This window comes from Grammomys surdaster, unplaced genomic scaffold (assembly GCF_004785775.1).
Source record: "Grammomys surdaster isolate TR1022 unplaced genomic scaffold, NIH_TR_1.0 371, whole genome shotgun sequence".
Taxonomy (NCBI): Eukaryota; Metazoa; Chordata; class Mammalia; order Rodentia; family Muridae; genus Grammomys; species Grammomys surdaster.
This window is the reverse complement of record NW_021604790.1, coordinates 6011907-6037510: the sequence shown is the minus strand read 5'-3', so window position 1 is coordinate 6037510 and position 25604 is coordinate 6011907. Positions and strand designations below refer to the sequence as shown.

At 40.2% G+C, this 25604-nt stretch overlaps 1 protein-coding gene across 1 annotated transcript in view; it reads right to left on the bottom strand.

The window, feature by feature from the left end:
• The window catches only part of Map3k3 (mitogen-activated protein kinase kinase kinase 3), a 66371-nt gene that overhangs the window by 13292 nt on the left and 27475 nt on the right, over nucleotides 1-25604 (bottom strand). Inside the window, exons 4-6 of the mRNA XM_028780374.1 lie at nucleotides 23735-23834; nucleotides 21028-21141; nucleotides 14967-15087 (exon numbers count right to left, since the gene is read on the bottom strand). Of these exons, the coding sequence (XP_028636207.1) occupies nucleotides 14967-15087; nucleotides 21028-21141; nucleotides 23735-23834 (335 nt within the window). The remainder of the gene's footprint in view (nucleotides 1-14966; nucleotides 15088-21027; nucleotides 21142-23734; nucleotides 23835-25604) is intronic.

The window sequence follows — 25604 nt, the reverse complement described above, 5'->3', positions numbered from 1 at the left end:
GCAATTCAGTATGTTCAACTTGAGGAAGCAAACATCATCCCTCCTTAACAAGTAACTTTCAGAGATGGAGCGGCACTAGAACACATATAACTAAGAACCATGACACAAAACATGAATCAGGACTAACTCTGCAACATGAGCTGGATGTTAGCAAATTTTAAAAAAAATGCTCTTAGGACCTTGAGATGGCCACCAGGTAAGACAGACACCTAGATCTACATGATAGAAGGAGAGAACGGACTCCTACAAGTTGTCTTCTAACCCCGGCACATGCTGTGGTATGCTCATGTACATATATGCAAACACACACAATAAATAAACATAAAAATTTTAATGTTCTTATATATCATTCATAATGTCAATTCTCTTGATAATGTCACTGTAGACACAATTTTTTTGGTTTACTTTATTGGGTTCTTAAATCTACCACCCTTACAACCCTTACTACACCCTAATCCCTTCCAACCCCCAAACACTAGGTAGGAGAGAAAGAAGGTTAGAGGGAAAGGGGGCATAAACCTTTTTAGACTGCTTCCTGCTGATTAGGGAGTTGGGCTCCTTGGGGCGAGGCCAACCTCCATGGTCATCAGGATATGCAGCAAGCAATCCAGCAAAACCGCAACAGCAGCAGCAAAGGGAGCATCCATCACCTCAGGCTTTCTGGAGGCTTTCCCACTGATACCCTTTCAAGAGTACCCAGACTTCCAAACATAAACTCTCTGTAACTGGCAAAAATTGTACTCTTCCTCCATCAGGAGACAACCATAGTTAATGGCTATGGACAAAGAGCAGCCCCATATCCCAAACCTGGGATTAAAACAAAAACATATTCACATAACCAAAATTCTCACTGCATGTTACATCTTTCTCCCTTTTGGGCACCAATACCACATCCACCTGTCCAAGGAAGATCCTAGGAGAACGATCAGTTCAATTCTCTATACATATAATTGAGAGATACACTATAAGATTGCAAGCCTTGAAACTCTAAATATTACTAAACCCTGTGTGTGTGTCAAAACTAATTTAATGTAAATTTAACTAAAATTTAATGTATAAGAGATTAATAACTAGCTTGGCATAATGGTGTATGCCTATAATCTCAGGAATCAGGATAGGAGCAAGGAGACTGAGCTCAGGACTAGCATAAACTACATACCAGAATCTTAGAAGAAAAAAAAGACCAAAAACAAACAAACAAACACACACACACAAAAAACCCCACTAGGGCTAAGGATGTAGTTCAGTGAAAGAAGTCCCTGGGTTTGATCCCCAACACTACACACTGCAAAACAAACAACAAAACTCAAACTACTAAAATACAACAATTGTAACAAATACAACAATTGTAACAAAATATTTCAATAAAATTAACAGCATCACTACTCTTTAAAGCCATTAAGTAAAAAATGGGTTGAATGCAAGCAGTAATAATACAATACAATCTAATAATTGTGGTAGCCACTAAGGGACAAATGGACAGAAGCAAATGTATCATGAATACATTGGACAAAGGCGTGACTAACATTCCAGGTAGAATGGTCTAAGATTTTATCATGAAACTCAGAGTAAAGCACAATTTAAAACTTATTGTTGGGCCTGGAGCAATGGCTCAGCAGTTAAGAATCCACACTGCTCTTGCAGAGGATTAGAGCTGGAGTCCCAGCATCCCTGTTGGGTAGTTCACAATTGCCTGTAACTCCAACACCAGGGGAATCTGATGCTTCTAGCCTCAGCTGGCACTGGCACACTCATACACATATCCATATAATTAAATGCAATACACCTTAAAAACAAAACAAGTCAGGCAGTGGTGTCTTATGTCTTTAATCCCAGCACTCAGGAGGCAGAGGCAGGTGGATCTGAGTTCAAGGCCAGTCAGGTCTATAGGGCAAGTTCCAAGACAGCCAGGGCTACAAAGAGAAACCCTGTCTTGAAAAATAAAACAAACAAAAACCAAAATAACTCAGCCTGAGTGTGGTATTACAGCCCTTTAATCTTAGGCAGATCTTTTGTGAGTTCTAAGTCGGCCTTGTCTACATACCAAGTTATAGGCCAGCCATAGTGAGATCCTATTTCAAAACAACAACAACAACAAAAGACTAAGTGTGGTGATTTGGGTAAGAATGGCTCCCATAGACTCATATATTTGAATGCTTGGTCCCTAGTTAATGGAATTCCTTTGGGAAGCCGGCAATGGTGGCGCATGCCTTTAATCCCAGCCCTTGGGAGGCAGAGGCAGGTGGATTTCTGAGTTCAAGGCCAGCCTGGTCTACAGAGTGAGTTCCAGGACAGCCAGGGCTACACAGAGAAACCCTGTCTGGGAAAAAAAAAAAAAAAAAAAAGGAATTCCTTTGGGAAGATCTAGGGGGTATGTCCTTGTTGCAGGTGTGTTATGGAGGTGGGCTTTGAAACTTTCGAGGCTTCAAATCTTTTAAAGGTTTCAAAGCCCACCCAGGTCTAGTCTCTGCCTTGTGCTTATGGATCAAGTGTAAGCTCCCAGCTACTGCTCTAATGCCATGCCTGCCTACCACCATGATGGCCATGGACTTACCCTCTGCATTTGTAATCAAGTCCTCAATTAAACGCTTCTTTTTATAAATTGCCTTGATCATGCTGTCTTTTCACAGCAAAAGAAAAGAAATCAAAAAACTGTGTACTTCTGATTTCATTTCTTTTTCCTTTTGGTATTTTTAAAAGAGGGTCTCATTATGTAGTCCTGGCTGTTCTGGAACTCACTATGTAGACCTGCCTGCTTCTTCCTCCTAAGTTCTGGTATTAAAGGTGTGCGCCACCACACCCCATCCTGATTTCTTCATTTAAAATTTTCTGACTGAGCTAGATGTAGAGTTTATGAAGCTGAGGTAGGAAGAACACTTGAGTCTGAGTTTGAAGCCAACCTGGGCACAAGTATAAATTTAAAACAACAACAACAACAAAAAAAATGAAAATAGAGCAAATCTGATGACATGTGCCTATCTATAATCCTTGTACCTAGGAAATAGAGGCAGGAAAACCATTTCTGCTACATAATGAGGTCAAGGCCCACCTGAGATTTAAGAGACCACGAATAAAACAAACAAATTCTAAATAATTGATTGATAGTGACTGAAACTATGAAAAGAAGTATAAATAAAAGGTTCTATATATTAGTTTATCAGCTGAGTTCTTTTTAAAAAAAAATTATTTATCTTTTGTATATGAGTATGCTGTCGCTCTCTTCAGACACACCAGACGAGGGCATCGGATCCCATTACAGATGGTTGTGAGCCACCATGTGGTTGCTGGGAATTGAACTCAGTACCTCTGGAAGAGCAGTTGGTGCTCTTAACTGCTGAGCTAGCTCTTCAGCTCAGCTGAGTTCTTTTAAGCTTTGGCCCCAATAACATTTTGAGGCTGGAATCCAGGAAAAATTTCCTGGATACACCTGGCATATGTCCTGGGCTCAGCTCCTCCAATTACCTTCTTTAACCCGTTTTCTACCTGTATCAGAGAAGACGACACTCTGAACTAGGCTGCTGACATGCCTACCATCCCAGCGCTCCAGAGGCTGAGTTAGCAGTACCAGCCTCAGGGAGGGCACTCTGGCCAGTGACAAGAGGCCGCCTCTCATTACCATTTACTCCCACGTGTCCTGACAACTACATATAACCAACTTTATGTTGTCCTTAATTACAAGTTTCCTTTTTGTTGGACATTCATAGTAATTACTTCATTTGATTTTCAACAATTTGCCGAAGACTTCTGGCAAAATTCTCTGCTTAATTGCTAAATGGCAGGCACCTTGCAAGGTATTTTTGTTACTTGAGAAAAAAACCCAATCTTTAGATAGTTCAAGAAAAAATACTGACAAGTGCAGTGAGATGGCTCAGCAGGTAAGGGTACAAGGAGCTTGCAGCAAGCCTCACAATGAGTTCAATTCTCAGGACCTACACAGTCTAAAGAGAACTGAGCCTACCAAGTTGTCTGCTGTCTGGCCTTCAGATGTGCTCCCCTAGCCTGCTTCCTGTTTGGGGGAACATATTTATTCCATCATGAAGAAAGCCAGAAACATAAGAATCCATTTCCCTTTTATACTCTCTACCTCTCTCCTACAACCCAGAAATCCCCAGACACCGGAAATGGCAAAGTGTCACCCCTTAACAAATTATCTCACGACTATTAAACTGAGTTTTCTAGGGTAGAACTCTACAGGCAAGATGTTCTGTGGAAATGCCTAAGAGAACAAGTTTAGTTGCTGGAGGTGTGGGGAAGAATTTGACTCATTCTACCCTGGAAGATGTGACCAGCCATCCCAACTTCACTCATTCCTGACAGAAACCAGTTTCAGAAGGAAAATTTAGGATACGTATTGTTTTAATTTTGTACGTAGTTCACTCAGCCTGCACTCCAGGACAGATTGATGGCAGGTCCACCTATACTGTAAGAACTGCTGAAGAGTCTGACTGACATGCTTTTAATACCCAGGGAAAATATATTGAACATAAACAAATGAGCCTCAGCAAAAACTTTCTGAGCCAGGGAAGCTCCTCCTAAACCAAGAAGGACCAACAAAAGGAAGACAAATACTTGGGGAAAACAAAAAGGTGTAATAATAGGCTACTGCTTGAAAAATGGTGGGGTTTTTGTTGTTTTGTTTTGAGACAGGGTTTTACTATATAATTCTGTCTGGCCTGAAAGACCAGGGTGGCCTTGAACTCAGATACATCTGCTTCTTGAGTGCTATAATTAAAGGCATACATTACCACCATGCCTAGGAAAAAATAGGTTTTGTTTGCTTTTGATAGGGCCATATATTCCAGGCTAGATTTGAATATCCTCTTGCTTCTATCTCCTGAGTGCTGGGAGGACAGCAGACTCACATTCAAGGCTTAAAGGATGGCTTCTAAGAAAATTAAATGATTCTCAGAGTTCATTCTTCCACATGAAGTCAGTTGCACCATCACATGGCTCAACTGATTATACTGAAGACATTTGATGAATTACCATGGAGAACACTTCAACTAATTCTTGGAGGCATCTGTTGGGGCTCAGGAGTCCCTCACAAACCACTAAACCTGAAGATCAATCTCAGTCAGACAGGAATAGTTTATTAAACATACACACCAAGAAATTCTACAACCATAAGCTTCACTTAGGGCCCATCATCTTAAAGTTTATATGAACTGTTAGGTCTAAAGTGGCTTGAGTCAGGGCTAACCACCCGGTAGCACTTCCTGCACGTGCATATGAGCTCATTGTGGGTTTTGCAGTTTTAGCCTTTATAAGCTGGCCCTAAGAAATATTCCAGGTAGTAGCTTTCAGCTCCTGAAGTCTGAGCTATGTCCCTGATCGACCAGCCTTAAGAGTGTGCATTCAATAAATTATCCCTTTCTGACTGAGAGTGATGTTCCTGTGGTTTGTGGGGCAACTCCAGAAGCCCAACAGCATCAATCCAAGGACATAGTCTCAGATGAGAAGATTGACATAAAGCTATAATATTGTATTGAAAATAGGCAAAGAATTTTGTGTATTTTCTGTCTCAACCTCTCCATCACAGAGTGAAAGCTACTAGTTCTGAAGTAAGCCAGTACCTGAGCTGTGGTATTGAAATGATCTCAGTAGCATGCAGGAGACAGTTTATCTAGGTATTTTAAAGCTCTACAGAAACTAAAGCTGCTCTGAGTATAAATTTAGGGATATTTTGCTGTGAACTCACAGAGCAATAAAATCAGCTAAGATGCCAGGCAGTGGTGTTCTTTGGTGGTACACACCTTTAATCCCAGCACTTAGGAGCCAGAGGTACTTAGATCTCTGAGTTCAAGGCCAGCCTGGTCTATAGAGTAAGTTCTAGCACAGCTAGGAGTACACAGGGAAATGTGAAGATGATCCCTGCCTCTTCTGTGTCTGAACATAAGAATCTGCTTCTCTCATTCTCTCATTGTTTCCATAATCCAGAATTCTATATTAAATCTCTTCGTCCAGAAACAAGTTACAAAGGTTCTTTTCTAGCATTTGAACCCAAGATGCTCTAAAATAAGATACTATAATTTTACCTAGAACAAATTTTTAAAATATCTCTTATAAGCGATTTGGTAGTAGTAGAAGTAAAAGAAGAAGGAGGAGGAAGAGGAGGAAGAGGAGGAAGAAGAAGAGGAGGAGGAGGAAGAAGAGGAAGAAGAAGCAGAAGCAGCAACAGCAAACAAACAAACAAACAAACAAACCCACCTCTTTCTTGGTGATATTTGACTTTGGTCCAAACCACTCCCTCCACTACTAGCTCACTGATCCACCCTCCCCCACCTTGCTTTGGAAGTTGGGATGAATCTAGTGCACAAGGCCACTGCTGCAGATACAGGAGGGCCTGGGGTGGAGGTTGGGGGGTGGTAAGAGCAAAGGTTTTCTGGGCTTTTATTTCCAGCCAGAGACTTTCACTTTTTCCAATCCACTCTGCGGCCTACAGAAAGCCAGCCTTGCTATCTGATGGGCGACATGCCAGGGGCTATTGTGCACAGGCCCACTGCCTGGAGCAGGAAAGGGAAGTCTCCCCAGACCAGTGACTATCAGAGGAAGCAAATGGAAACAGCAGGAGGCAACATGACTGCTCCAGGGTATTTTCAGTTTTGTTTTTAATCTTCATTTCAAAAACTGAGAGCCAATGAGAGGCTCATCAACAGCTGAGGACAAGTTAGAGGACAGGCCATGATGATACTGAGCTACAAGACTTGACAGTCACGTATTTTCTAGCAATGACCAGGAGCAAGCCATGAGGTGCAAAGCTCTGCTATCAAAGCACAACTGATTCCATAGTCTTTGGGGCACTCGCTGGTGGGAGGGCAGGGGCAGGGGGTGGTTCCCATGGGATAGCCTTTTCTGGTACTCCAGGCTGACTATGCTGCTCTAGCCACATCAAGAGGCCTAGGCCAGCATCACAGAAAAGCCTATCTACAGCTTCCTCTGAAGGCATTCTAAATGGAAAGTCCAGGGTTTAAGCATAAGCTGTTAAAATTCTTCCTAGATTATGTTACTCTGTTAGCTTCTTTAACCTAGAGAAGCGGAACAGAAATAAACTGTCTCCCTAGACTTCTTTTGCTTGTTGTATTCTGACTTAGGGCTGAAATGCACCTCTCACTCTTCTCAGAGAACCCTTCATCAGGAAGCTGATGCTGTCAGGAAGTTGCCTCCACAGGGAGTTCTAGGGCTTTGGGTCAGTGTCAATGTGCAGGTCACTGCAAGTACAAAGAGATATTTCTAAATCTTTTTCTTTTGTAGGGGACAGATGAGATAGGAGAGTAATCAAATCTTTCTTTTTTTCTTTTTCAATGGAAAATTGGAAGCAACATTTCCTGAACTGCTCATATGGGGATAAGGCTGTGCAAAAATATTTCTCAATCTTTTTATCCCATAGACACTAGCAACAACCTATGTTTCAAGCATCTACTATCATCATATACCTTATAATCTTACCTAGTATCATAGAATTTACTGTGAGGAGAAAAGAACCAGTGGAGTGAAGGAAGGAGACCATTTTATCTTTTCAGTATGTATTAGCAGAAGCCACCTCAACTATCATGGTTTCTATCTCTTCAGACTTGTCCCAGGACTAGAAGTTTATACTATGCAGTGTTGTTGTTTTCTACTACCAGCTATTCCTGTAATAAGATCCAGCTTCATCTTAATTCATCCTCTACTTGGAGGTAAAGGTTTCTCTCCTTTGCAGAGCTTTACAGTCCTAGACTCTACAAAGCACCCCACTGCTGAACCTCACATATCTATGGTCTATTTGCCTTCTCTCTCTCTTTCAGCTTATTCCTCTCCTTATTACTTGCTGAGATCTCTAAAGATATCCTGACCACATATATATGTATGTATATGTGTGTATGTATATGTGTATATATATGGCATGATATGTGTATGATAGATTATATATATGTATGTATATGTGTGTGTATGTATGTATATATATGTATATATGGTATGATATGTAGATGATAGATTATATATGTGTGTGTGTGTGTGTGTGCATGTGTGTAATGCCCCCCCTCAAGCCATTAGCTTTCACCCAAACACCTTAAAAACACCCTAAAAAGACCAATTGCCTCCATTCATCTTCAGGGTTGCAGCCTGGCCTGTTAACTATGGGATTAAAGTGGAAAGGTTAGAAAGCTGTAGCTCAGGTAGAGCACTGATTAGTATAGCTAGAGTCTTGGGTTCAACCTCCTGTACTGGGGTGGGAGGGAAGATGGTGTAACAGAGGCAAAGGTACTTAAGATACACTGGAACAAAGGAATTAGAATGTGCCTTCTATAAATACATTAGTTGTGACTTGGCTATATAGTTTCAGGGCATCACCCAGCAAATTATGGAGGAACAGTGCTTGAATTTCCATAGGCAAAGATAGAAAGGATACATTCATATAGGGAAATTCTATCTGTCTCTCATGATCTCTTCATAAGCTATTATTAACTCTTTGAGGTAAATTCATTATCACAGAATTTCATTGTTTTTGAGACAGTCTCCTTGCACTGTAGCTTTTGACTAGAACTAATGACAATTCTACTTCAATGTCCTGAATGCTGGGAATATATAGGCATGATTCACTGTACCTACCCGGGTTTTTGTTGTTGTTTCTAGCGTGAACTAATTTAACAGATTACTTGGCTCGAAAATAATGGAATTCAAGGTATGTTTATTATGATAGAAAACCCCCCAAATATTAATATAGTAGCTATTTCAAATATTTCAAGAACTGTCATATAAAATACTTAATCTCTGTTATCTGAGTTGCTTAAGACAACCTTACAGGATAAATTAGTAAACTGAGAAAAGGCAGACTTTCAACTCAGTATGAGGAAAATTTTCAGTAAAGATTTCTATAATTGCACTGGGGTACCTTGTACTTCTCCAGATATACAAATGCTGTGATTGAAGCTCAATCTCCTTCAGGTTGTAGTTTTCAACTACTCAGATGTCTGACTAAGGAAGCCAGGCAAGGGGCTGAATTGCCGAAGTTTACTAACTTTAACTTCTCCATTGACTCCATTTCTACTACTAAGATTTTTCTTAGTCCTTCATGCTTTTGACTCTTTGTCTCTTTCCATTTCCCTTTACTTCTAGAAAGCGTCTTTACACAGAACCAGTAAGCACCTAGACATTTTGGGATGAAAATGACAACTGTAACCCTTACCCCCAACACTACCCCTACCCTTTGTACTACTTCTAGCTTTGACTTTCTTCTCTTTGAGCTGCAGACCTATATATTTGCAGTGCAACAAATCAAAACCAGTGTTTCAGGTTTATGAGGCATGCACTTACCAACTGAGCTGTATCTCCAGCCTCAAGATCCATGCGTTCAACTGTCTCAAAGACATTTAAAATTCAACATGACAGTGGCTAGAGAGATGCTCCACATTTAAGAGCACTGGTTGCTCTTCTAGAGGACCTGGGTTTTAGTCCCAGCACCCACATGGCTGCTCACAACTGTCCATAGCACCAATTCTAGGGGATCTGACACCCTCAAACAGAGGGTGATTAGACAAAAAGGGTATACCTAAAATAACAGATTTGAGGGAACTCAGCAAGGACTATTGAAATTCTTCTTGGTCTCATTAAATGGAGTCTTCTATCAAAGGTATGGTGTAGCACCAATTCTAGGACGAGGGTCTTCAGACCTACTCTCAAACAAAGTAGGCAAGAGAATTTCTTTAAAGCTATACAAAAGTTGAGATTAGGTTAGAGTAGTATTTCTAGGTTTTATGACTAGTTTTCCAAGATAGGACTCTCAACTTCCCATGACCCACAGAGGAAAAGAGATTTTATTCTATGGCCTGCAATGGGAAAAGAGTGGATCAGGACACAGGATAAGAGAAAGTCTGAAACAGACTGCTTCTGAGATGCTCCCAACATCTTTCAATGCAAAGTATTTAGTAGCCAAATAACCATGGCGGGGTATATTGTTTCCTGAGCACGTCTATCAATTAATAACAACAATGTTATAAATAAGGCTTGAGTATTTTCTCTTTAAATTTTTATTTTATTTTATATATATGAGTGTTTTCTGCATCTATGTCTATGTATCACAGGCATGCATGGTGTCTATGGATACCAAAAATGGGGGGGGGGTTTGTCAGATCCCTGGCAACTGGAGTGTATGGACGGTTGTAAGTCATCATGTGGGTCCTTTGCTAGAGCAACAAGTTCTCTCAACTACTGACCCATCTTTCCAGACCCCCTATTCCTTTTCTAAAAATTCTTTTTTTCCCCCTATAATGTGGGTCTTTGTTTGAATGTACATCTGTGTTCCATGTGTGCTCATGGAGACCAAAAAAGGGCATTGGATCCCCCTGTGTCTGGAGTTATAAGTAATTGTGAGCTGCCATGTGGGTCCTGAGAATTGAACCCAGGTCCTCTGGAAGAGAAGCCAGAGTTCTTAACTGCTGAACCATTTCTGTAGCCAATCTCAGGTGTTTTCAGATATAAAGCTGGAAATGTAGTTCATTTGGGAGAGTAATTGCCAAACATGCATAAAGTTCTGGGTTCTATTCCCAGCTCCAAATAAACCAGGGTGGTGGTGCATGCCTGTAATCCCATAATCCCGTAACTAGGGAGGTAATGGCAAAGGATCAGAAGGCAAAGTAAGATGCATCCTCTGCTACATAATGAGTTGGAGGCTAGCCTGGGATATATGAGATCCCACTCCTATCACTGAATAAAAGAAGCCAGGCTCTACGTATGCTGAGATATGGGTAAACCAAAACAGTATAAAAATCATATTTAACATGTCTACTCAAGGAAATGATTTCCACATATGGTTTCCTAGAACACGGTGAAGGACCTCAGTGGCCCAGCAGTTAGCCCTGGCCTCCATACAGGAACCACAGAAAACCCAATTACTGACCTGTGTCAGTCTTCAGCAATTACAAAGAATGATGCTACCCATCCTTCCTCTTCTATTTGTACAAACACTTTGGGAAAGTTTTCCTCTGCTTCTCCACTTTCTCCCATTATGATGGACTGATACACCTGAAACCCACCCATTACTCACTAACTCTGTGGTTCTATGTGAAAAAACAGGAGAAATAAGTAACCCTATGTTGTCAACTTTGCCTAAGTTGGCTTCAAACTCACAATTCTCCTGTTTTTTTCCTTGAGAGTGGTTGACATATGCTTGACACCATGCTTGAAGGTGGGCTCACCTTGGGCAAAATGTATAAGCTCCATTCCAGTTTCCTGAGAATGTAAAAACATCTCTAATCCTCAGAGATCTTTTTACACTTATTCAGATTTTCAATGTTGTTGACTTTTTGAGAATTTTCCAGGCGGTGGTGGCGCACACCTTTAATCCCAGTACTTGGGAGGCAGAGGCAGGCGGATTTCTGAGTTCGAGGCCAGCTGGTCTACAGAGTGAGTTCCAGGACAGCCAGGACTACACTGAGAAACACTGTCTCAAAAAAAAAAAAAATTATTCATCCACAGTCTAAAATTTCTTAAATCACAAGTTTGTTGTTATGTATTTCTTTTCCAATACTCATCATCTGAGTGATTATTTTTCAGTCTTCTATTTTGCTATTGGAACATTCACCATGTTTGCTTGTCTTATTACTTTCTATAGTTTTTCTTTTTTTTTTTTTTTGAGGGAAAAGTCTTTTTTTTTTTTTTTAAGATTTATTTATTTTATGTATGTGAGTACACTGTTGCTATCTTCAAACAGGCCAAAAGAGGGCATTGGATCCTATTACAGATGGTTATGAGCCACCATTTAATGGTTGCTGGGAATTGAACTCAGGTCCTCTGGAAGAACAGTCAGTGCTCTTAACCACTGAGCCATCTCTCCAGCCTGAAGGAAAGGTCTTATATAATATAGGATGGCTTCAAACTTACTGTGTAGCCAAGGGTGGCTTTGAATTCCTAATACCTAGTGCCTAAAATGCTAGCATTTTACAATCATACATTCCAAACATCCAGTTTCTTCTCCAGTAAGTTTTAAGTATTGCTATCTTTGTCTTGCTAAGACGTGATGTATTTTGTAGCTGGGAGTATGGCTCGGTGTGTAGAACAATTGCCTAGCATATCCAAGGTTCTGGGTTCAAATCACATCACTGCTTAAAACAAACAAACAAAAACAACAAAAAACAAAAAAAAAACCTCAAACCAGAACATATACATACACACAAAATCCATACACCACACATAAACCGGACATTTTCTGTCAAAACACACAAAACACACATGAGATCTGAAAGGGTATTGCTTCTTTGTGATTTTTAGTTTGTATTTTATTTTTTGAGACAGGGTCTCAAAGGTCTAGGCTGGCTTGTAGCTGAGGTAGCCCTTCCCACCTCCGTCACCCATGGTGCTATGACACCCACATTAGCTTTTGCTTTGTTTTGCATTTTCAAACAGGGTTGGTTCCATGTTGTCTGCATGTGTCACAATGCATCATTTTAATGCTTCATTAAAATTTCTAAAATGTTGGATATGATAGCTCATGCCTGTAATCTCAGCACTGAGGGAGAAAAACAAGAGGATTGAAAATTCTAGGGCAAGCAAAGCCAAATACTGAGTTCCAGAGAAGCTAGAGTGAGACCCTGTCTTAAAAATAAAAAAATAAAAAAAAAAATAATAAAATAAAAAGCCAACCAACCAACCAACCAACCAACCAAAAAAACCTCTGATAAAGAGGCCAAGTTGGAGAGTTAGAAAGATAGCTCAGTGGTTAAGAGTACTTGCTACTTTTGCAGAGGACTGGGATTAAGTTCCTATTAGCCACGTGGAAATTTACAACTGTCTGCAACTCTATTTCTAGAAAATTCAATACCTTTTCCTGGCTTTTAAGGACTTTTGGTGTCCACCTGATATACATACACTCAGAAGCTCATATATACACATTTTTTAAAAGTCAAAAGCTCATATATACACATTTTTTAAAAGTCAAGTTGCTATTATTTCTCAGGTTCCAGACAATCAGATTTTTAGGACATTCTGCACAGGGTCTGCTAAGATCTTGCCTCTTTCTCTTCAACTAGCTTATGAAAACATATCCCATCAATTACTTAAAAATCTGAAATTCATTTATATTCAAACATGCAGCTAGAAACATTTAATATGAGTCCTTGAGTTCCAGAAATTACTCAGTGAGGCAATGCCAGTGTCTCAGTAACTTATTTTTTCTTGCTACTCTCTTGGGAAGAATATCACTCTCAAACAGGTTCAGAAGCAGAACAAAGCTGACATCTCCCAGACTCAGCTCAGGATCTGCAGAGAGCAGCTAAGTTTGACAAAATTCTGTCTTGTGTGAAAAAGAAAACTTGGCTTCCTAACTGGCAGCAGCAGGTGCCTCAGATCATCAGGGCAGGAGGCACATGCAAATGTTTGATAGAGTCATATTTCTTGTAGATTTTTAAAAATATTTGTTAAAATATATTTACACATAGGTATGTGTGCGTGTGAATGCAGATGAACACCAAAGTCTGTAAAGAGAATTGGATCCCCTGGAGCTGGAGTGGCTGCAGTTTAGAGCCACTTGACATGGGTGCCAGGAACTGAACTTTGGTCCTCTGAAAGAGTAGTACTTCCTCTAAACCACTGAGCCCCCTCTCCAGCCTTCAAGTTTCTATCTTGATAAAAATCCCACAGTTCAAGAAATGGGCTTTCTCCTCAACTCCTTTGCTGGCTAGTTTTATGTTAACTTGACACAAGCTAAGAGTCATCTGGGAGGAGGAAATCTCAACTGAGAAAATGCTTTCATTAAGACAGGGCTGAAGGCAAGCCTGTAGGGCATTTATTAAACACTGCTGTGGGAGAGCCCAGCCCATCGTGGGTGATCTGGTGGTCCAGATGATGGTCCAGAGTACAATAAGAAAGCAGCACCTTTCTACAGCTTCTGCATCAGCCCCTGCTCCAGGTTCTTGCCCTGTTTGAGTTCCTGCCATGACTGATTTCAATGACCAACTATGATATAAAAAAGTAAGAAAAACCCTTTCCTCAACTTTTGCTCATTGTGTTTCATCACAGCAATAGTAACCCTCACTAAGAGAGAGCTTGAGAAGTATCCAGAGGAACATTGTATTATCTGTTATACAATGCACAAGTGGGATTCAGAATTCTTTCCTTGGGAAGTCTAGCAGCAACTATATAACTTCTTTGCTACTCAGTTGTATATACTCTGTTACTCTCTGAGCTTCCAGGATAACTCAGCTGACTGGCTGGCATCCTCCATGAAGTACAAAGATTCCTTTCTTTCTTACTTTTTAAAAAATATTTGATTTTTTTAAGGTTTATTTATTTATATGAGTACACTGTAGCTGTCATCAGACACACCAGAAGAGGGCATCAAATCCCATTACAGATGGTTGTGAGCCACCTTGTGGTTGCTGGGATTTGAACTCAGAACCTCTGGAAGAGCAGTCAGTGCTCTTAACCTCTGAGCCATCCATCTCTCCAGCCCCCTAACAGAGAATTCTCTTTTTCTTTTTACTTTTTTTTTTAAAGATTTATTTATTTATTTTATGAATATGAGTTATGTAGCTATCTTCAGACACACCAAGATGGCATTTGATCCCATTATAGATGTTTTTGAGCCACCATGTAGTTGCTGGGAATCGAACTCAGGGCTTCTGGAAGAGCAGTGTTCTTAACCACTGAGCCATTCTCTCCACAAGTATTTCTTAGGAATAAGCAAGAAGCCTGAGTTCAAAACTAAAATGCAGACCTGACACCTAATTTGACAAGTCTCTTGTAAGTCTTCAAACAAATGTCTGAGATCACTTTCTCAGCGATGTTGGAAACAAATTTAATCATGCCATCCTACTATTATATTCTAAGACCCTCAAGAGTCCAGGTCATTTCATGTCCCCTCTGCCCCAAATAAAAACATAGAGCTCTACTTTGCATAGTGATAGTCAATGAACATTTGATGATTGTTTAATAGTTGAATATTTTAAATGTGAACACATCAAATTTACAAGGACAGTGAAGAAAAGACTTACTGACAGATAGGTGCCTGCTTCTGGGCTCAGGAGCTTGGTAGATGGTATTTATATCCCCTGCAGACTGGGAAGGCTTGATCCGAACCTGCCTGGACACTCCAGAGTGGGGAGAGGAACTAGTCTGTAAGAAAAGAGGCAAAAGTGTGAGCTACATTTTTAAGCAATCAGGCCTATGAAGGATCTTTCCTTAGGACTCCTCACACTCCTCAGGCACGTTTTAATACATGAGCTACCAGGTTTTTCAGGAAGTCTCAATCCTCATCTGTCTTGGCAAATCACGATCCTTGATGTATTTTCAAAGTTTCAGTGATACACAAGCACTAAAGTCTGGTGCCCCAGTTCAAGGGGTGATGACCCAGATACAGAAGAGTAACAGGCATCCATGTAATAATCTGCCAAACAGGAAAGAGCTGAAATACCCTCTCATAAAATTATCTATCAAGAGGATGAAGAGGAGGCTCAGCAGTTAAGAACACTTGCTGCTTTTACAGAGGACCCAGGTTCAACTCCCTGTACCTACATGGTGGCTCAAAACTATCTAACTCCAGTTCCAGGGGACCCAGCACTCTCTCTGGCCCCCTGCATTCATCATTAATTGTGTTAGCCAGTCAAGACACCAGGCAAGAAATTAAAACACTGAGAAAATGTAAAACTGAATATTGAGGATGAGCAAGTGATACGCAAGAGATACCCAGATAATTTTAAAAAAAAAAGCATTACCAAGAATAAAAATAGGAGCTACAGTTTGGGCTATAGTTTTTTGCTTGCTTCTCTGTATCTCTTCTACCTCCCAACAGGGGGGAAAAGTACCACATAAACAATCTCTATATCCTGTCCTTCAGGAAAAAGGCTTCCCGCTTCCAGGGGCAAGTTCAGCTGCCAAGCAGCCTTCTCCAGCCTTCCCATGCCAGACTTTATCACATATAAGGTTGTCTTGACAAACTGTCTTGCTTTAACAGGAAGTCAGAACCAAGGGGAAGTGAATGTTCTTGCTGAAGCCTCCGATGTGCAATAGCTCTTTGCTGAGAGTCAGAAAGGAAAAAACAGCCCAAACCACATACTGGGGGAAAAGGGCACAGAGGGGCCCCACAGACCTGCAGTTAGGGAAAGAGCTGTATGATTGAGTATCCACGGTCCTCTGCTTAGACGAAAAGCCTTTCACATAGTGGGCATTGACTCAATCTTGGCAGCATGGATTTAAAATGTATCAAAGAACATATACTCTAACCTTCAGTTTTAAAAATCTATAAACTGAGCGTAGAAGGGGCTGGAGAGATAGTTCAGAAGAGCACTAGCTGCTCTTCCAAAGCACTCAGGTTTGATTCTCAGCACTGATATAACAGCTCACAACTGTATATAACTCCAATTCCAGGGGATCCAGCATCCTTTTCTGGCATCTATGAACATCAGGCACACATGTAGTATAGGCAAAACACTAATACACAACTGGGTTCAACCTCTAGCACTAAGTAAAACTAGTCATGGTGATGCATACCTGTAACTCCAGCACTCTGGAGGTGGAGGTAGGAGGATCAAGAAATACAAGGTCATTCTTAGCTACATGGTAAGTTCAAAACAAGCTTGGGCTAGAAACTGCCTCAAAACAAACAAACAAATAAATAATTATTTGAATACACAGTAACAAAGGCTGGATGAGGCAACTGAAAAAAGTAGAGATTCACAGAAGAGAAATAAAAGGGTCAACATTTAACAGTGACAGGAACTGAGGAGTGCTGAAGCAGTGTACTTCAATGTGATCTCTGGTGCCAGTCTATGAACTAGCAGCACACTGGTAACCAGCAATGCACAGTAATCCTGGAAACACTTCACAGCAATCTGGCAGAATAATTTTACACTGACTGAACATAATAACTAAAAACAAATGTTCATTTTTTCTTTTATGTTTCCGTGGATGCGGGTTAAATCCAGGACCAGGGCTCTGCACTTACTAGGCAAGTGTTCTACCACTGAACTGGCTACAAACTCCAGTCTGTCTGCTTTATATTTTCTATTTCACTTTTCTTTTCTTTTTTGAGACAGGGTCTCTTTATTATATAGCTCTGGTTGTTTTGGAACTCACTATGTAGATCAGGCTAACTCTGAACTACCAGAGAACTACCAACTACCTTGGTTCTTCTGTCTCCTGAGTGCTGTGATTAAAGGTGTGTACTACTAACCCCAGCCCTATTTCATTTTTCAAGTTAAAAAATAAATACATGATTAAGGAAAATTAGAAATTAAAAGCACAAAACTGATATTCATGTGCTGTGTACATACATGTAGATGACATGGATTAATGATGGGTATATTTCCTTGATCTCCACCTTTTAAAACAATTACCTATTTAACATTTTAGGCTATCTATGTATTTCCTTACTTCTGTGTGTGCATGTACAGAGCTCAGAGCATAGCTACTGTGAGTCAGTGCTCTACTTCCACCATGGAGGCTCCAGAGACCACACTGAGGTCATGAAGGTTGGCAGCTAAGTGCCTTTACTTTCTGAGTCATCTCATTTATTTTTATTTCTTTTAACAACTTATTTATTTATTTATTTATTTATTTATTTATTTATTTATTGGAGTAAGTCTCATCATATTGCCCTGGCTGACCTTTTTTGTTTTTAAATTTTATTCTGAATGTACATGTATGTGTGAAGGTGCATATATGCAATGGCATGTATATGAAGACAACTTTTGGGAGTTGGTTTTCTTTCTACCTGTGGGTCCTCAGAATAGAAGTTGTTAGGTTTAGTGGCAAGATCTATTACTCACTGAGAGACTTGTCACTCCATCTTTATCTCCATCATCATCATCATCATCATCATTATTACTATTATTGCTTTTGAGACAGGGTCTCACTGCTGGTTGCTCCCAAATCACAAAAATCTGCCTGCCTCTGCCTCCCAAGTGCCATAGTTAAAGGCATTCTCTTAACCTCTACTGCTATTGTTAAATTTAAGTATTTATTAACGCTAAAAACAGAAGCAGCTTAAATTTGCCAGTAGCAACCTACCAAAAAAATTTATTTAATTATGGTATATCTTGTCAACGAAATTATGTGTCATTGTAAATTATAATTATGAAGAATAAATGCTAACACAATATTCGTGACAATATTAAGTAAAAGCATAACTTAAGAGACATGCAGATCCAACATATAACAAGGACATATGCTCCACTATGTTCACAGCAACCTTATATATAATAGCCAGAAACTGGAAAGAACCTAGATGTCCTTCAACAGTGGAATGGATACAAAAACTGCGGTACATTTACACAATGGAGTATTACTCAGCTATTAAAAACAATGAATTCGAGAAATTCTTAGGCAAATGGATGGAACTAGAAAATATCATCCTGAGTGAGGTAACCCAATCACAAAACAACACACATAGTATTCACTCACTGATAATTGGATATTAATTAGCCCAGAAGCTTGAAATACCCAAGATTCAACTCACAGACCACATGAAGCTCATGAAGAAGGAAGACCAACTGTGGGTGCTTTGGTCCTTCTTAGAAGGAGTAATAAAATACTCAAGGGAGCAAATATGGAGACAAAGTGTGGGACAGAAACTAAAGGAGGGGCCATCTGGAGACCATTCCACCTGGGTATCCATCCCATGTGCAGTCACCAAAGGTAGACGCTGATGTGGATGTCAGGAAGTGCATGCTGACAGGAGCCTGATATAGCTGTGTCCTTAAAGGTCTGCAAGAGTATGAATATGCTCTGACATATTCAGAGGTGGATGCTCACAGCTAACCATTGAACTGATCATGGGGTTCCCAATGGAGGAGTTAGAGTGAAGACTGTAGGAGCTGAAAGGGTTTGGGGTCCCATGGGGAGAGTGACAATACCAACCAACCAGAGCTCCCAGAGTCTAAATCACCAGCCTGGGAGCACATAGGGAGAGACCCATGGCTCCAGCTGTATATGTAGGGGAGGATGGCCTTGTCAGGCATATGAAGGCTGGACACTGAGTGTGGGGGAATTCGAGGGTGGGGAGGTGGGAGTGGGGGGGTAGGTAGGGGTACATCTGCAGAGAAGCAGGAGGAGGGGGGATGGGATAGGGAGTTCCTGGGCAGGGTGGGAGGGGAATGGGGTAAAGGGAGAACATCTGAAATGTAAATAAAATATCCAATAAAAAAATTAAAAAGAAAAAGAGACTTGCAGAAATGGCAATTTACATAAAGTATGTATAGATTAAGTTTGAAATTCAAGAGGTATATGCAGAAATAAACCAATAAATGTATTATGGCGAGGACTATGTACAACTGCTTCACATTTTCAAATGTGTAACTTTAAAAAAGTGGTTCTCAACTTTCCTAATGCTTTGACCCTTTAATACAGTTCCTCATGTTGTGGTGACCTCTCCAACCACAAAATTATTTTCACTGCTACTGTTATGAATCATAATGTAAACATCTGTGTTTTCCAGTGGTCTTAGGTGAAAGAGTTGACTCCCAAAGGGGTTGACCCACAGGTTGAGAACCACTGTTTTAAATTATAGGCCCTAAGACATTTATGTAGCATTTGTCCTATGCAAGACCGTGAGTGTCAGAGCTCAGATGGTCAGTCATCTTTTAAAAATTCTATACCACAGCTATATCTGTCACCTTATGCACCTCTTGGTAACTAGGATATGGATGTAAATAACTACTAGTTGTCTTTAACTTCTCATCAGGGGATCAGAAGTGTACAGGCATCACAGTCAGTCAGAGGTGACAGCTCTCAAGCAATAATTCTACTAAATTGCCAATGTGGCCTCTTTTATAAGGAAGGGAGGCTTGTTAAAATGATCAACTTTTGCTAAGAGTTTGTGTTATCTGAATGGAGGGAACCTCAATTAAGAACATGCCTCCATAAGATCCAGCTGTAAGGCATTTTTCTCTCCCTGCCTCTTTTTAGGTTTTTCAAGACAGGGTTTCTCTGTGTAACAGCCCTGGGTATCCTGGACTCCCTTTGTAGACCAGGGGTGTAGCCTCAGTCTCTCAGAGATCCATTAGCCTCGACTTCCCAAGTGCTGGGATCAAAGTCATGAGCCACTACGCCTGGTCCCATAAGGCATTTTCTTAATTAGTGATTAGTGGAGGGGGATCTCACCTACCACATGTGGGCAGTGCTATCCTTGGGCTGGTTGTCCTGGGCTGTATAAGAAAGCAGGCTGGGGAGGCCACGGAGAGTAAGCCAGTAAGCAGCACTCTTCCATGGACTCTGGATCAGCTCCTGCTTCCAGGTTCCTGCCCTGTTTGAATTCCTTTTTTCCCACCTTGTGCTTTGGACATGGGGTTTTATTGCAGAATTGGAAATCCTAATTAAGACAGAGTTTCAAAAGCACTCTTTGTGTATTATTTAGAGAAAGGATGGGAAAGTGTCTCAAAACAATTGTACAGCTCCTGTTCTTAGAGAGTTTATGCATCTATGGTGATGGCAGACAGGTCAAGATTACAATGTACATCCAGAGAGACTATTTAGTACATGAAATTATGTAAGAGATAATTCTCAGACATTTGGTAAAGCAGCCACTTTAAGCTGGTAAACTCTACAGCCATTTTCCCCTAGTAAACAGAAGTAAAAGTATTTCTCATAAGGTGTCTCTAAGGCAAGGCAAGGCCTTGGAGTTGAGGAAGTTGGGTTCAAAAAGCTTATGAGTCTCAAATCCCTGACAGCCTTTGGTAACTCCTATGCTACATAAATATCTCTTATTAAGGTCAAAATCTAATAGAAGTTCTCTCTCTCTCTCTCTCTCTCTCTCTCTCTCTCTCTCTCTCTCTCTCTCTCTCTCTGTGTGTGTGTGTGTGTGTGTGTGTGTGTGTGTGTGTATTCCTCTTTTAACATGAAATATTCCCCCACACCCCCAATACTGTTAGTCAAATAATCTTTTACAATCTGGCTCTCAATAAAATCAAATGTAGAAAACTTGCTGGTTCCCTGATGGGGCTAGACTGAATGTCATACTCTTACTTTGGCTAAGAAATACACTATTATCAAATAAGCAAGGCAAGATGAAGAAATATAAACTTTGTCTTCAGTTGCTGGGCCATGACAGAGGCTACTTACATGGTTTCTGTCTTGAGATAACAGCAGTATCCTAAGGCTTTTCATACTTGAGCTTCTATCCAAAATGTCAATTGCTTTATCGAGATCATCTTGGTTTTTCAACAGGATGGAGAGCTACAACAACAGGACACAGAAAATCATACAAAATACAAAGATTTCAATGCTTTAGTTTGCAAAAACAAAAGCTAAAATATGTTTAAAGAGAAACAATCTCATCAGCTACATTGGGGTCTGAAGAGATCTAGCTGAAATTATGAGGTTTTGTTTCCTCTCAGTGTGAAGCAATTCCTAAAGAGATTTAGAGATGTGCGTCCATCAGTTCTTCTCAATCTTAAAACAGTGCCATCACTACAAAGATATATGTCTTATGCCCATTAATAGTTTGTCCCCCATTCCTACTACCAATGCCAGGCAGCCAGCAGTGGACTTTCTGTCTCTACAGATTCATATTTTCAAAACTTTTAATATAAATGGAATCATACAGTGTATATGTGTGTGTGAGTTATATATGTATGTATGTATGTCCCATTTTTTGTTTGTTTTTTGAGACAGGGTCTATGTAGCCCTGGCTGTCTTAAAACTCACTTTGTAGACCAGGTTGGCCCTGAACTCACAGAGCTTTCTGCCTCTGCCTCCTGAGTGCCAGTATTAAAGTCATGCACTACCATGCCAAACCTCTTTGTTTTATAAGTTTATCTTATATGTGGGCCTGAGTGTATGTATATTTGCACTACATGCATACAGATGTCTGTAGAGACCAGAGAGTACATTGTATCCTTTAGAAATGGAGTTATAGGTCATTCTGAGCTGCTTGATATGGGTGCTGGGATCCAAGCCTGAGACCTCTTGCAAAAGCAAGTACTCTTATCTGCTGACCCACCTCTATAGCCTCTTGATTTTTAAAGAGTATACTTATTTTTTTAATGTGTATGCATATTTTGCCTGCATAAATGTAGGTGTACCATTTGTATACTTTGTGCTTATACAGATCAAAAGGTGTTAGATCTCCTGAAACTAGAATCATGGATAGTAGTTGTGAGTTACCATGTGCTGGGAAACAAATCTGCATCCTCTGCAAAATTAAACAAGTGCTCTTAACCACTGAACCATGTCTCCAGACCCTCAGCTCAATTTTTAAAGCTTTAGTCTTAGGCCAGAGACAGTGGCACGCACCTGTTAGACCAGCACAAGAAGGCTGAAGTATGAGAACCACACAAGTTTCAGGCCAGTCTGCCTTGGCAACATGGTATGTTTCAGGTCAGCCTGGGCTATAGATAGAGACCTTGTCCCAGTAAAACAGCAACAACAATAACAAAAAAGATTTTCACTTTGACTGATTTAGCCTGTGCCCACACCACTCAGATGCATCTATATTTTTGTATATTATAGTTAGTGATTTACTTACCAAGTTTGCCATATTTAAAAAATTTATTAAAAAAAAAACCTAAAGATCACTGGGTGGTATTATGGCATATGCTACTTGTAATGCCAGGACTTGAGTAGCAAAAGCTTAAAGACCACAATTTTAAGGCCAGCATGGGCTACTTAAAAAGACCTTGTATAAAATAAAAAAACAAAACAAGACCTTCAGCAACTAAGACTAGCTGTGAGTACACACCTATAATCCAAGCATAAAAGTGTCTGAAGCAGGAAGATCATGAGTTAAAAGATAGCCTTGGCTTCATATTGAGACTGTCTTAAAAAGTAAATAAATAAAACAAACCTAAAACACACATACACACACATCTCAGCAACCACCAATTTAGGGACTAAACTATAGAGACATTTTCTAATTTGTTATCAAATATAAAACTACACAGTAAGAGGTTAGGATGTGGTCCAGTGGTGAAGCACTTGGATGGCAGACTCGCATCAACTGTCCCCAACACATTCCCCTTAACGTTCATGTTTTGTATTACATAAGAATAAATACATTGCCTTTCAGAGTAATAGACCACTAGCCTAAACCAATTGTAGCCTTTTCTTAGGAGCTGGAAAAATAATCTTCAAAAAAATTTCTTCCTAGGTGAACTATGGAACAGAAATTAATAAGGACTGTTGGAGAAAGGAATGGAATAGTTAATCAGTGTATTAAATGTTAACTTTTTTGTTTGTTTTTTTGAGGCAGGGTTTCTCAGGTTTTTTTCCTGGAACTCACTGTAAACCAGGCTGAACTCAAACTCAGTGATTTGTCTGTCTCTGCCTCCCAAGTGCTGGGATTAAGGGCATGTGCCACCACTGCCCGGCTTAGATGCTAACTTACAAGCTACAAATCAGAATTAAACTCTAAAAGAAGAATCTACCCTTTATGACCATAATAGATGATCTATCCCTTAGTTCCTTACACCATCCCAGCCCCTGCTAAAATTTCCGCGTTTGTTAAGGCTGTGCTGAGGAAAACAACATCAGCAAAAATCTATTACAAAAATATAAAGAACAAACAAATAAAAAAGTCTTGGCTCTGGTACTATATCTTATCCCACCAAAGAATATCTGATCTACCTGTTACTGAATAAGGAGGGTGAAAGAAGCTAAATAATCTCTCATACCATAAATAAAAATCCCAGTTGTTGCAATTAATAAGAGGCTCCAGAAATAGAAAACCCTCAGATGAAATTCAAGAAACAAACAAACAAATTTTCAGGTAAAAGGTAAGCAAATGCACATGGCTGTTCTTCTTGGTCCTTTCCCCATCCATTTTTCTTACCTCATTATTCATATAATGCAAATCAAGAGGCTGCCCAAAGACTGTGGTCACCTTGTGCTCCACATCTTCGTATCTCACAGGCCGGCTGAATGCTATGATTCTAAAAGGGAACAAGAATGTTAATCATATATTTAAACTTTAGAAGCTATCTTAGTTACTGTTCTATTACTGTGAAGAGCCACCATAACCAAGCAACTTACAAAAGAAAACATTTAATTGGGGGCTTGCTTACAGTGTCAGAGGATGAGTCTATGACTGGCATGGTGGTGTGGGAGCAGACAGATGTGGTGCTGAACATTATACCTCATCCACAAGATGGACATTGGGCCTAGCATGGGCTTTTGAAACCTCAAGCCCACTCCCAGCGACACACCTCTTCCAACCTGTACCTCCTAATCCTTCCTAAACAATCCAATCAGAAGTCAACATATAAGTCTATGGGTAGCATACATATTCACAGAAATAGCCACAGAAAATAATTTTGCTGTCAAATTTGTCTTCTTGGACTGGAAATGAAGCTAAGTGATAGGGCACCTGCCTTGACAACAAAAATTTAAACTCTTGCCCAAAATGCTGGTACATCCCTTTAACCCCAGCATTTGAAAGTCAGCTGCTGCCCCAGGGGGTGGGAATTTTGAGAGTGGGGAGGTGGGAGTGGGGGGGGGTAGATAGAGGTTACATCCACAGAGAAGAAGGAGGAGGGGTGAGGGGATTGGGGGTTCCTGGGTGGGTGGGGGATGGGGTAAGGGGACAACATAGGAAATGTAAATAAAACATCCAATAAAAAAAAAAAATCAGAAAAAAAAAAAAAGTCAGCTGCAAGCAGATATCTGTAAATCTGAGAGCAGCCTGGTCTACAGAAGCCAGACAGGAATGAATGGTGAAATGTAAAAGTTCAGTTTGACCCTGTCTCAAAACCACAAACCTTCTAATGACAAATCATCAATGAAATAAAACCATAAAAGTCAAGAAAAATCCATAAAAACTGGGATTGGTAAAAAAAAAAAAAAAAAAAAAAGAATTAAATTTAAAAAAATTAGAAGGTATAGGGCTAGAGAGATGGCTCTGTGGTTAAAGACACTACCTACTCTTCCAGAGGAACCAGGCTTGATTTCTAAGGCACCAGACACACAGTGGTATATAGGCATATATGCCAGAAAAACACCCATACAAATAAAATAAAACAAAATATAATTTAACTTAAAAAATTTAAAGTTGGGATTGGTGGCACATGTGTTAGCTCAGTGGTTAAGAGCATAAAGAACCTCACAACTGTCTTTAAGTCCAGTTCCAGGGGTTTTGACACCCACACACAGACACCAATGGATATCAAATAAAATATTAAAAAAAAAAAAAAAGCTGGGTAGTGATGGTACATATCTTCAATTCCAGCACTTGGGAAGCAGAGACAGGCAGATCTCTGTGAGTTCAAGGCCAGCCTGGTCTACAGAGTGAGTTCCAGGACAGCCAAGGCTACACAGAGAAACCCTGTCTTCGGGTTCTGACACCCACACACAGACACCAATGGACATCAAATAAAATATTAAAAAAAAAAAAAAAAGCTGGGTAGTGATGGTATGTATCTTCAATTCCAGCACTTGGGAAGCAGAGACAGGCAGATCTCTGTGAGTTCAAGGCCAGCCTGGTCTACAGAATGAGTTCCAGGACAGCCAAGGCTACACAGAAAAACCCTGTCTTGGGGAATTTGAGGGGAGGGAAGAGGCTGAAGCAGGAGGATCCCAAGTCCTAGGATGGCCTGGGATACAAAGTTTGTTCAACGCCTGCCTGAGTCATACAGTGAAAAATTATGTCAACTCCCATTCCCTTGGAAAGAAAGAAAGAAAGAAAGAAAGAAAGAAAGAAAGAAAGA